At 34.9% G+C, this 13,445-nt stretch overlaps 1 protein-coding gene across 9 annotated transcripts in view; it reads left to right on the top strand.

Moving 5' to 3' along the window:
* The window catches only part of SCAF8 (SR-related CTD associated factor 8), a 155,891-nt gene that overhangs the window by 47,782 nt on the left and 94,664 nt on the right, over positions 1 to 13,445 (top strand). For 7 of the 9 annotated variants that reach the window (XR_008207734.1, XR_008207735.1, XR_008207732.1 and 4 more), the window contains exons 10-20: positions 1,345 to 1,476; positions 1,625 to 1,737; positions 2,223 to 2,416; positions 3,991 to 4,091; positions 5,102 to 5,215; positions 5,760 to 5,916; positions 7,015 to 7,145; positions 8,364 to 8,508; positions 9,051 to 9,131; positions 9,663 to 9,887; positions 10,518 to 12,231. Coding sequence is in view for 5 of the 9 variants with exons in the window: in XM_052686894.1 (XP_052542854.1) it covers positions 1,345 to 1,476; positions 1,625 to 1,737; positions 2,223 to 2,416; positions 3,991 to 4,091; positions 5,102 to 5,215; positions 5,760 to 5,916; positions 7,015 to 7,145; positions 8,364 to 8,508; positions 9,051 to 9,131; positions 9,663 to 9,887; positions 10,518 to 12,217 (3,093 nt within the window). In the remaining 4 variants the exon portion in view is untranslated. Of the gene's footprint in view, positions 1 to 1,344; positions 1,477 to 1,624; positions 1,738 to 2,222; positions 2,417 to 3,990; positions 4,092 to 5,101; positions 5,216 to 5,759; positions 5,917 to 7,014; positions 7,146 to 8,363; positions 8,509 to 9,050; positions 9,132 to 9,662; positions 9,888 to 10,517; positions 12,887 to 13,445 lie in introns of those variants that run through there. The other 2 variants (XM_052686918.1, XM_052686909.1) reach the window with 1 other exon arrangement.

Genomic DNA, 13,445 nt, shown 5'->3' with positions numbered 1-13,445 from the left:
CTGAGTTTATGCTGTGTTGTTATGCTCTCATTCTGATGTCAGTTTCTGATTCGGTTAGAAAATAAAAAGTTTATTCTGTCTCTTTACTGGCCAGATATAGTGGATATGCTATAGGGTATTTGGATCAGTTTATCAGTAAAATGGAAATTTCTGTATTGAATGAAAATTACAAGAAGCTTAACAGTCTGTTGAGAATTTTATTTTAATGAGTGCAAAGGTGCAATCCTCAGCTTTCAATCAGGCATGTCAGCAGGAATTTTGAATTTGTGACTTGGAGTTTTTAATTCTATAGAAACTAAAATCTTTGTTTTATTTAACTATAGTAACAGGACGTCTGTACAACATAGATACAGATTAAATTTTCTTTATGTAGATGTGTAATTAGCAATTTCTGGCTTAAACTCTGTATAGATTGTACAGAAATATAACTCTGGAAGGTGAGTCTGTTTCAGGAGCTTTTGATATGACTTATCTAAAGATAGCTAATAGTATGTAATTTGAAATAATAAGCTAAATGGCCTACCTTATTGTAGAACAAACTATTAAAAAAAAAAAAGCAGAATTGGACAGTAAATTAGATTTCATTTATGAAATTAAGTTACATTACATATATGGGTATTGAGTTGATATGACTCATCCCCTATTATTTGATCTTCTATTCCAAATGGTTTTACAGAAATTATTTCCCTTCAGGTCCACTCAGCTTCTTGATTACGTGGTACATAGAATAAGTTTAACATTCATGTTGATCGCAGCTAAAAGACACAAGGTTCTACTGGATCTCCTCAGGACTGACTGCAGTGTGTTACAAGGAATATTTTCTTTAATTCCATTCTTCAGAATCAGTGAAAAGGATTCAGGGAAAGAGGAAGAAAAATGAAACACAAACCAAAAGTATTAAACACCTAATTAGGAGCAGAGTGGGAGGAGGAGAAGATAGGAGCAACAAGAAATGTAGGAACTGATACCAAGAAACAGAGATTATATAGAAATAATTAAATACATGGAAAATGAAGTAGATAATGTTATTAGAAGACAAAAACATTAAATAATTGTAAAAACTAAGTTATAAAAGTTGTCAATTACTTTTCTGAATATTTTCATTTTATTTCCTGTATTCCTTGCATTTATTTTCTGTCTCATAAGTATTTATTCGAAACCTATGCTTCTGTATTTCTCAGTAGATAATTACTCCATATGAATGAAAAGGAAGAAAATAAAAGAAAGTAGATTAATTGTTTTTGAGAAATATTTGAACAATTGTTTTGTGTATTCTTGATTTCTGACACAATAAACAATTTGAATTGTGAGGCTTCTTATGATTTATAATTATTTGCAATTTAGGCAAGCCCTGAGGAAAATCAGGAAGGGAATTTTGGTTCAGAACACTCTGCATCACCTTCACAAGGGAGCAGTCAACAGCAGTTTTTAGAAGCAGAAACAAATGTAGATGATTCAATGGATATTCAACAACAGGTAAAAGAATTTTAAATTTTAATTGCAAAAGTTGAAAACATTACATTGATTTCAAAAGAAGTAAAATACGTGCATTTTTTCATATGCTTGGATAGATGGTAAGTGTATTTATTAAATCTTTATGAATATCTACTGTGTCTCACCTCAGGACATGGACATAGATGAAGGACAGGATGTTGCTGAAGAGGAGATTTTTGAACAAGAAGAAAAAAAATCTGCTGTTCGTTCAAGATCAAGAACTCGTTCAAGATCTCGTTCAAGGTGAAGTAATGAACTTGTATTAAGAAAATGAAGGTTTTTTGTTTTTTGTTTTTTTTTTTTTTTAAACAGGATTTCAGTCTGTGATTACTATTCTCAATCTTGTATTTTCCAAAGTTGTCACGAGTAATTTGTTCATTTAGTATTTGTGAGCTAGATGAAGATTTAATGTACGGCAGCTTGTTTTGCATCGCTTTGGACTACCTTAAATTTTTTAGGACTGGTCAGGTAACAAAAATAACACGAGTGAGTTTGACAGGCTTTCTCTGCCAGAAAAACAGGTACTGTTACGGAAATCTTGAGGCGTGTTTTGTTTTGGTTTATTATTTAAAGCCCTGTGTATATGTTCTATTCCCCACATTAATGGCAGTTTGAGTAAATATAAAGGAAGTATTTGTAACAAGCTTGAAGACTGTAGTTAAAAATAAAACTATATTACTTTTTTTTTTTCTTTTAAACTCAGCATACTGAAGTAAATTATTTTGTAGGTCACCAAGGAAAAGAAGGTCTAGATCACGATCTGGTTCTCGTAAGCGCAAACACAGGAAGCGTTCACGCTCAAGATCAAGAGAAAGGAAGAGAAAGTCATCTCGGTCCTACTCCAGTGAAAGAAGGGCTAGGGAAAGGGAAAAAGAACGTCAGAAAAAGGGATTGCCTCCAATACGGTCAAAAACACTAAGTGGTAGGTGGCAACAGTTTTCTGTTCTAATAATATAGTTCTAACGGGAAAATGCCTTTTTTTTTTTCATTGAAAGAAAAATATCCAGCTTCTACAAACTGTGATAGACAAATTCTTTTTGTAAGTTTAAGTTCTTGTGTTTCTTACAACTTAAGCAGGTACATGATCTCATCTTAGAGAGCAGCAAATACCATACTGTTCTGCTGATGATTTTACTTGTGCTATTACATTGACAGTTTTAGCTCCAAAAAGAAAAGTAGCAAAAGTGTCACTAAGTTACTGGATGCTTTTTCTTTAATACTGTCTTTTACAATGCATTTGAAAATGGACAACACTTGGTCTAAAATTTGTTACTGGGATTTGTAAGGGATTTAAGTATGTGGTGGACACTGTTCAAAGGTGTGCACTTCAGTCAGTTTGCTGAGTGCTTTAAATGGAATTAATTTTGTTACTGTATCAGCATGGTGTTTTCAGGATCCTGGATTCTTGGGATGCACACATTGCACTTAATTTATTTTTGTACCAAACTTGCACTCCCAAATTTAACTTTGGTTAGATAACATAGTTTCAGATGTGGGTTCTGTGTTTATTTGGTGTCCTGAATTCTGTCAGGTATCTGACAAGTTAAGCAATTTAGAATTCATTTTTCTAAGAGTGTTCTGTTCTCTATGTATGAGTATTTAACATCTTTCCAAGATGCTGTAAACTCAGAACTAGCGTTTAGATGTCTGGTTTTCATTCTCTGGCTTTTCACATGATAAATAGCAAATAGTTTTTATGGTGTAGATTTCTCCCAGCAGAGTACAAAGCAGGGAACTATAATCAGAATGGATGGGGACCGGGGAAGCAGGGATGCTAAGTGCAATATAGAAGACCATCAGCACTTGAAGTACTTGGAGGTAGTCTGTCTCATGTAGAAGGGGGATACTAAGGAGTGTAAGTGAGTTTAGAATTGGAGGAGAAAAAAAAAATTGCCTATTGACTTAATTCAATTTGTTAAGCAACTCAAAATATGACAACCACTGTTAATCACTAGTTGAGGTCTGAAGAATTGTTTCTTAGCATTTTGTTGTGAGAAATAAATTGACTTCTGTGAAATTTCAAAAGATAAGGAGCCAGTTGTGTCTAAGAGAAATCTGAGGGCTAGTCCTTCTCAGCATTATTGAGTCAATTGAAAGTCTTTTAATCATACAGGTATGCTTTTTAGTGACAAATTGCTATTACAGCTTGCTATAGCTGATCGTAGAATATTTTGACTGGGAGGGACCTTTCTGCTGCAGGCAATAATAGCTGACATTTCGTTGTTTTTAAACAATATTTTTCATTGTTTTTAAAGCAACTATTTTGATTAAAAGAAAATAAAACAAGAAAAGTGAACGCTTGTAATGAACAGCTGTTTTTGTTTCATTTAGCTTTTTAATATTTCTATTAATTTACCTACTCTCTGCTCAATAAGTTATAGATTTACTATTCTTGCTTTTGATCCATGATTTCTGTGCCTATTATATCCATTCTATAATGTGTTCTGTAAGCAAACATTTTAGTACTTGTTGTAACATGAACGCTTCTCTTGGCAGTTTGCAGCACTACTCTTTGGGTAGGTCAAGTAGACAAGAAGGCAACACAGCAAGATTTGACCAACTTGTTTGAAGAATTTGGACAAATAGAATCTATTAATGTAAGTGTGCATATAATCATCCATTTTTAAGGATTTTAAGCAACTTAAACATACCTAGGCCTCTGGATTCCTTTTTAGCCTAAGCTTGTGTTTAGGTGATTGATACATGTATTTTTTATCACTGCTTAAAAACTGTAGCTATGATATTTGCTTGTTGGTTTTCATGTACTTTTGTTTGAAGCACTGAAGACAGTATGCTTCATGGTAAAATGGCTTTTCCATGACAAAAACTTTGGTTGCACAGTTTTAAAAGTTTAAAACAAGTTTTTTGGTTTTTTTTTTTTTTTTGAAGTTGGATTTTAACAAGTACAAAGTTGTGCCTCTTCACTTTGTGTTGTGACCTAGGAATAGAGATCATTTTTTATTTCACTAATCGACAAGAGTGCGATGTGATGTCCTCAGTGGCTTGGTTATATGCATACATAGGGGTGCTAAACAGCAGTCAGTGTATCTAAATCATTTATAAAAGGATACATGGTACTGTAAACAAGAGCGTGTTTATGAAATGTGACCATAAAAGCATGCTTTCCTTAGGAGCTATATTTCTCATGATTTAGAGTCATTTCGATTTAGTCTAGTAGAATCATAGAATGGCGTAAGTTGGAAGGGACCTTAAAGATCATCCAGTTCCAACCTTCCTGCCAACTTCCTGTGCACTTCATCCCACTATCTGTGTCACTGATTCACAAGTGAAGACTGAGGCAAAGAACTTGTTCAGTACCTTTTGCCATAGCATCTCTGCCTTCTGCTTGTCATTTAAATCTGTCATGCTGCTTTTAGCGCCCATTCTTCAGCTTGCTGCTGCTTCTAGGAGATGTTGTAACTATTGTACTCTACTAACTTCACTCTTAGTTCTTGCTGATGCTCAGAATTGTTAATTACTTATTACAGTGATGGTTACAGTATAAGTCCCTCCTTTTTTTTTTTTATTTTAGTATTCAGTGTAGATAGGTAATCTGAAGTACCATTTTTCCTGCTTTTTAAGACCACGGATCTTTTTTATTCAATAGATGATTCCCCCAAGAGGTTGTGCATATGTCTGCATGGTTCATAGACAAGATGCATATCGTGCTCTTCAGAAGCTTAGTTCTGGGTCCTACAAAATTGGATCTAAAATTATTAAGGTAAGTTGAACTTAGTCCAAAGATAGTGTCCATTTCAAAAGCAGTACAGTTTTTTTTTTTTATCAGTTAATCAATTATTTAACAGCTATTAATTCAAACTGACAGTATGGAAAATAAGAATGAATCGTTAAGGTACATATGGCGTACAGTGCAGGTTTGGACAGATAATATGGAAGATACTTAAATAAAATTGTGACTTGATACTTAGAAAATATCTGGAAAATGTTTTAAATGCATATTGGTGATAAAAAAAAATACTGTGAAATACTGAAGTCCTGTACTTGACCACATAGATCACTTAATACTAAAATTGCTAGTTAATTATTTGATTAGGTGCTATGCTTTTTCTGCTTTCTTTGACACTTCAGGAAGAGTCCTTTAAATACCGTGTTCTTGATTTCCCTATGTGTATGTTAGAAATAAAGCAGAAGAAATTTGAGGTTTTAAATGTAATTAATGTTCCTATTGTTGCAGAGGCCAGGTGAATGTCCTACATTTCACAGGTTATACATAACCAGATAATCTTTTGGGGATTTATTTTCAGATTGCCTGGGCTTTAAATAAAGGTGTGAAAACAGAGTATAAGCAATTCTGGGATGTGGACCTGGGAGTTTCATATATTCCTTGGGAGAAGGTAAAACTGGATGATTTGGAGGGCTTTGCTGAAGGTGGCATGATTGATCAGGAGACAGTAAATACAGGTATGAACATTAACAGTGATACTTATAATGTGTTTATTTCTTTATAATTGCAAATCCTGAGAAAGATTATTTCTTTAGGTAACACATACTCTTTTAAAATTTACATTAATATTACTAACTACTTGTTTACAATATAAATGGCATTGAAATGTAGATTATTTTTGTAGGGGAGTAATTAATTGTCATGACCTGTTGTCAGGGGGATTAATTTAAGGAAGATAATAATTAACAGTTCCAATTTGCTGTATGCTCAATTCTAAGTACGTTATTTATGTAACAATTATGATCTAGTTGTGATTGTGAAAGATGTTATATTCTAGTATGAGACTTAAGTTGGTGTTGGAACTTGTCCAAATAGGACCAACTTAGCTGAACTTTGAGGTATTTCCTCCATTAAAGTCAGAGACAAGAAAACATGTAGTGTTAGACCTATATACTGAAACCTATTTGAGAAGTTTGCTAAGTTTGTAAAAGATACATGAGTACTGTATTTTCTTGAAATGGGTCTTAGCACCAAATGACTAGACTACATTGAAATAAGCAATGTATTAAGACTGTTTCATTATAGAGACAATAATTTTTCAGGTAAAAATGCATTCACAATGCTTGGAGTAAAAATTTACTGTAGGTAACATAAGAATTAAATCATGAAATATTGTTAGAATACATTCACTATTTTATACTTGAAACACAAACCTTTTTTCTTGATACTGTTGGAAGTTAATATGAGGAGGTGGTAGAAAGGAGTTGTGCTTGGTTGATTGGTTTGTTTGGTGTTTTTTCTCCACTTGAGGATCTGTCATTCTACTGCAGCCAAATTTTTAGAAATCTGAAACATACTCTGTATTGTGAATTATTAACAGAATAATTGGTGGAAAAACTCTGTCAAGTTTTAAAAAGTTTGTTTGTGTACAGGCACAATTAAATAACGTCAAGCAGGTGTTTAGAAACATTTAACATTCTTAAAATGCATAATAATAAGTAAATAATTGTATTTACTGTTTAAAATAGAAAAGCACTTTTTAAAAAAAACCCACATCAGTATCTTTTTATGTTAAAAATGCATCTCTTTTTTTTTTTTTTTTTTTTTTAATAAAGAATGGGAAACAGCAAGGAGCTCAGAGCCTCCTAAAGAAAATATTCAAACTACGCAGAGTACTGCAGTTGATAAGAGCACAGTGATTACAACACAGACAGAAGCTTACACACAGCCAGTCACTATGCTACAGGTTTGTATTAAAGTTTGAATTTGCAGAATCTCCACACAGCTGGAGGGGTAAGTTTTTATTCAATACAGATTAACTGCAATATTAAGGAAAGTGCCTAAGCAAAATATTTAAAGCCCTGTGTTCTGAATAGTAGATTGTTGTAGTCTATGATACACACAGTAATTTGTGAGAGCCATTGAATATCTACTGTGTTTTCTTCCACCTGATAAAACATGATTTTATTAACATCTAATCAATAGCTGTTTATTATGGAAGGCTGGAAGAATGTGGTGTAATTTTCCTTGAGTATAGCACAAGTGTAAACTCCGATGCCTTATGTCAAACTCTTAAGATCTTTTTTGTTATGACCAATGAAATTGTAAAATGAGAACAGTTGTTAAATAAAAAAAACTTATTATCATTTTTTCTTAACGTGTCTAGACACTGGCAGCACTTGAGCTGACATGATGTTACTATGAAATTAACATTTTTGCATTTACTTGTGCTGAAGTCTGTGCTTTTACAGTTTTTTCTATGTTGTCCCTGGTCTTCTTATTTCAACTTCCTCCCAGCATAGACTGTGATTCATTTAAAAATACATGTATATGTGTCTGTATGTGTATATTGCTTTTATTCTGCTCTGTATTACTTCTGAGTATTTTGCACTGTGCCAAAATGCACAGCTCAAACAGAACAGAACTATTATATAATTACCAGGATTTCATCAGGTCTGTTAGAGTATCACATGTGCTAACCTCACAACACTCTGGCACTGTTCTGAAATATATTGTTCCTTCTAATGAGAATGGAATGACTGTTTCTTAAGTGCCCTCAAATTGCCAGATTTTTTCTCTTACCCTCCCTCTCTCTCTTCTTCCTTTTTAACCCCAACTTCTCACCACACTTTCTTTCTCTTTCCCTCCTCCTTTTTGTATTCTCCTCTCTCCCTAAGTAATTTTCTATACTTCAATTAGCATAATGTCTAACTGTGCATTTTCTGCTCCTTTAGAAAAATGAAAAAATAGCATAGGATTCATCCAGTGGCCTTATTTATCTGTTACGCAGATACTATTCCAGAACACAGTCTAATTCTTCAGAGCCTTCAGAATATAAAGTTTTTGGGTACATTTAACATTTTGCATGAATTGCAGGCAAGTCAGTGAATAGACTCTTTTAATGTTACTGAATGCTGTAGGCATTTAAATTACTTTTTTTTTTTTTCTTTCCATAAAAAAAAAGATTCCAGTAGCTCCGGCTGTGCCTGCAGTTAGCTTAGTTCCACCTGCATTTCCTGTCACAATGTCTGTCCCTCCTCCTGGTTATAGTGCCATTCCTCCTCCACCCTTCTTGCGAGCAAGTTTCAATCCTTCACAGCCACCTCCAGGTAAGTCAGTAAGGAGAAAATTGAGTATGTAATAAGTATTCTCAACCTGTGTGCTACGTATATTTTGCTTTGTACAGTTTTCCAACAACTTCTGGTTATTGCTTGAGCGAAATCAAGAGTCTCTAATTTTAACCCAATATGAAATTCCTAATGTCTAAAAATGATATCTTACTCACGTATTTTGTGGAGCATATCACTAAAGCTGGATTTTTTGTTTGTTTTCTGATTGTTTTTGTTTTTAATTTTTGGGGAAAAATCAAAATTAAAAGATTCTTAAAATTCATCTCCTTTCTTTGGAAGATTTTGAAACTCCTAATGAAAATATGATACCTATTTGGGTATTGCTGACATAAATCCCTTTTAGAGATGAGCATGCAGATCTTTTACAATAAAGATGGATTGTTTTTTGAAAATAACTGTTGTCAGATCTTCATGTGCTTGTGTTGTTCACTGGTTTTGAGTGATGCAAATAATATAAGTAAGGTTTTAATGCAAAATTATATTTGTTTGTCACTGTAATAATTTGTACATTTTCCATATAGGTTTTATGCCTCCCCCAGTTCCTCCTGTTGTTCCTCCTCCTGTTGTCCCACCACCTGTTGTCCCACCAGTTGTTCCAACATGTAAGTTTGATTCTTCTCATAGTTGCTGTATGTCATTAAAAGCTTACTTGTTTGATATACTGCTTATCACTTAATGAAAAATATATTAGTCCTGTCTAATGGAAAATAGGAATATACCATGGAGTAACTGGGGAAAAAATAATGACAAATGAGTTATTTAATATTTGTATGAATAGTTCAGTATTTTTACTTGGCTATAACAGATGTATCTATTACTTAAGCTATCTATCAAGTGTTAGTTGCTGAGTGATTTATAATGATTTATTTTTAGTTAGCCTTTTAACTGTTATCAATTTAACATGTAAGAGTGTTTTTAAAGAGTGCTGATTGGTTATGGTGCCTGCAGTTCAAATTCTCTACAAAAAAGTAAAGATTAGAGTGCTGATTGAACATAAAAGAAAAATGATTATTAAAACTACCATAATTCTTACAGTAACTAAAAGAATATTGGTTTATTATCTTGATACCTAACAAACTAAACATGGAGGATGCAGATATGGTTACTGTGATGCACTTGTTTTTTCTCTACAGCTTTAGTACAGCCTCCATTACCAATTGCTCAAGAGACGATGAAGGATGTACCTTTTACTGGCCTGGTTCTACCAGTTGTTGGCACAGTTAGTAGCAATCTAGCTACTCCAACATTATCTTCTGGAAGCATCTTTAATCCTCTGCCAGTCAACAAACAAGAACCTGATGAAAAGGGATCTCATCTTGCAGACCTTCAGATTTCTTCCAGTGAAAATGGTAGAGCTGGTAAGAAATGTTTTTATTGTCTGATACTTTTGCATGCAAGAAACATCATCAAGCTTAAGAGGTTTTTTTATCTGGTCCTTGTCCAATACACTAATAAATAGAGTTGGAAGTAGTATGCTAGGTATAATTTCCAGTTTAAAATGAAGGAGTAAGGGAGATCATCTTTATCACAATCTAATCATTTATTCCTAACAGTTTTTTCTTGGGAATCTTTTCTTTGTAGATTTGAGAAATAGAGCTAAATCTCTTGAAAACATTTTAGAAGTGCATTTGTTCTACATGAACAGTAATGCAAAAAAGCAGAGTAGAATAAAGTAGTATAAAATTTAAAGACCTATGTCAAGTATTTTAATATTTCACTTGCATAAATTGGATGATAGTTGTGGAGTTTGTCAACTTTAAGCTGCTGTACATTCTTTACTATATACAGGTGCTAATTTCCATGGCTTAATGTCTATCCTCAACATGATTAAAATGATCTATGTTCACTGTAGAAACTGAGACAGGCCTCATCAGCATATCATCACTCTGAATGTATTACTTGAATAATGGATTAAGTTCTGTTTTGTTTCCAATATTATGTTGCATTGGCATTTTCTGGTAACTGTTCTTCTTGTTGCTTCATTTTAGTGCAAAGTGATGTCTCAAGTAGCTCTGGACTTGTTGGAGGAATGCAGCCACCCAGTGTCTCAAGCAGTTCTGGGTTAACTGTAGAAGGCCAGCCACCCAGTGTCTCAAGCAGCTCTGGACTTGCAGGCGGAGTACAGCCACCCAGTGTCTCAAGCAGCTCTGGACTTGGAGGAGGAGTGCAACCACCAACTGTTTCAAGCAGTTCTGGTCTTGCCGGAGGAGTGCAACTACCCAGTGTCTCCAGTAGCTCTTCTCTTGCAGGAGGAGTTCAGCCAACCAGCGTCTCGAGCAGCTCTGGACTTATGGCTGGAGTGCAACCACCAAATGTCTCAAGTAGCTCAGGGCTTCTAGCTGGAGTGCATCCACCCAATATCTCAAGCAGCCCTGGCCTTCTACCAGGAATGCAGCCTCCCAGTGTTTCGAGTAGCTCAGGAGTTCTGGCAGGAGTACAGCCACCGAGTGTCTCAAACAACTCTGGTCTTCTCCTAATGCCACCACCGAATGTTTCAAGTAGTTCTGGACTTATGGGAGTGCCACCACCAAATATTTCAAGTAACTCTGGACTTCTGGCAATACAGCACCCAGCTGGTGTTCAAAGTATGCCTCATTTAAATATTAGTAGTCAAAGGATGCCAGGAATGCCTCTCATAGATATCCGTCCAGGCCTAATGCCCCATTCACCTGGACCAAGGTTTCCATTAATGCAGCCAGGAATACCACCACAGCGTAGTATTCCTCCTCCAGCAATCCTTGATCCATCTCTTCACCCTCCGCCTCGAGGTCCTTTTCCTCCAGGAGATATTTTTAATCAAACAGAAAGACCTTTTGCAACACCAGGAAGACAAAATATTGATAGCATTTCTAATCCAGAGAAAAGGTTACCACTTGGAGGCGATAATATTCAGCAGGAGGGAGACAGAGATTATCGCTTTCCTCCAGTGGAAAACCGAGATAATCTCAACAGACCATCCCAAGTGGATGTCAGAGATTCTGTTGGACGACCACCAGTTGATCCACGAGAGGGCATAGGAAGACCTCCAGTAGATGGAAGAGAACATTTTGCAAGACCTCATGTTGACATGAGAGAAAATTTTGGAAGACCAGGTATAGATAATCTTGGTCGAAGAGAGCATTTTGCTTTCAATTCAGATAAGCACTGGGGACAAAGAGGAGATTATGATGAAAGAGAGCACCATGCCTTTCCTATTTATGGTGGCCCTAAAGGCTTCCATGAGGACAGAGAGAGATTTCGGCATGTAAACTATAGGTTTGATAGTAGAAGTGGTCCCAGCTGGAACAGAGGATTTGAACAAGATGCTCACAGAGATTTTGATGACCGCAGAAGACCCTGGGAAAGACAGAGGGACAGGGATGACAGAGATTTTAACTTCTGCAGAGAAATCAATGGAAACAGGTTTGGAAGAGACAGAATGTCAAACAACTGGATCCCCCCTCCACACCCACGGGTTTTTGAATACTTTGATGGGGCCACTTCCCAACGCAAAGCGGATAATTTGCCCCAGGTGAACGGTGAAAATACAGAGACAGAAAGTCAACCACCAACTGCACAGGTGCAGGACGATCCAGAACTTTATGAAAAACTGACATCTTCCGTCGAGATAAACAAAGAGAAGAGTGACACAGAAGCTGATATAGAAAGTGAACCAGTGGTAGAAAGCACAGAAACTGAGGGGACATAATCATCACTCAGTAGGTAAAAGATACCTTTTGTAAAGTTGTCATCTCTCTGTAATAGATAAATGGCTGACTGGACCTTAGTAGTTCACTTTTATCTGCCAGAATTAAGTTAATCTGATGTTCATGTTCATCTTTCACTTAAATAACTGTACAACTGACTTGTATAGAACACTGTTCTTAATTTGAACATGGTAGGTAAACTTTTTTTTTTTAATTTCTCTGGTAAAACATAAACTTGCCCCCACTTGCTTTTAATTTCATAAAGGTAAAATAACAGCTTGTCAAACAAAGACTTCCTATGGAAGACAGTGGAATTTTTTAGATACTACCCCTAGGTTGGCTATTGAAATTGTTATACTTGAAAACAGGTGCTGGTGTATCTTGTCCGTGTTTTTAGGCTGCTGCAGAATTTTAAAGTATAGACAAAGCTGTGATATTTTATGTTCCTACAATTTGGCAGAAAATGAAATGGCCCATGTTACTTAAGGAGCATAACACAGAGATTAAAAGTGATTTTGTAAAATCTACACTATAGTCTCTGTTTTCTCTAAAGTAAGTGTTTTGTGGTTTGTTCCTCGTACTGCAGTGGGTTTAAAAAACAATGCAAAAGTACATTTTAATGTTGGGTGCATTTTGTTTTTAGATGCCAATAAAGCATATTTGTTTGATAACAGTGTTCTAGGTATTGTATTTTTTTTTTTTTAAAGAAACCTGCAAGCTATAAAAACTTGGAACCAGCTATGATATGTGCTTTGCTAGTTGTTGCAAAAGGTTTATACTACTTTTGTAAGACCAATGCAACAGCTATCATGTGCAAGAAAGATGTGTATGGTTTTTACATGGAAAATCATGCAGTCATGCTAGTTTATGTGTATAACATATGTATGTAAATATTTGTGTAAACTCTTTGTAGATACTACTTTCTCTGTGCGTGCGTGTATGTACACACACTCACAGAATATTGCAGACAATTCAATAAAATTGAAAAAAATAGGTTAGAAAAATGTTCACCTTCTTTAGATAGTAAGATTACAAAGTGCGTATCGCTGTGATACTGTCAAGCTTACATTTACCTTCTTATGCTAGTAGATGTATGAAGTTCTTACTACTTACAGAAGGTGAAATATGAGACACTGTAAGAATATACAGTAATATTTTAGCTTTTCTTTTTTAAAATGAGGATACATGTGAAGCCAAAATTAAGTATTTGCATTGTCTTGTTTTGTAACA

This window comes from Tympanuchus pallidicinctus, unplaced genomic scaffold (genome assembly GCF_026119805.1).
Source record: "Tympanuchus pallidicinctus isolate F22 unplaced genomic scaffold, pur_lepc_1.0 scaffold1, whole genome shotgun sequence".
NCBI classification, from domain to species: domain Eukaryota; kingdom Metazoa; phylum Chordata; class Aves; order Galliformes; family Phasianidae; genus Tympanuchus; species Tympanuchus pallidicinctus.
The sequence above is the reverse complement of the archived record's forward strand: the minus strand, read 5'-3'. Positions and strand labels throughout refer to the sequence as shown.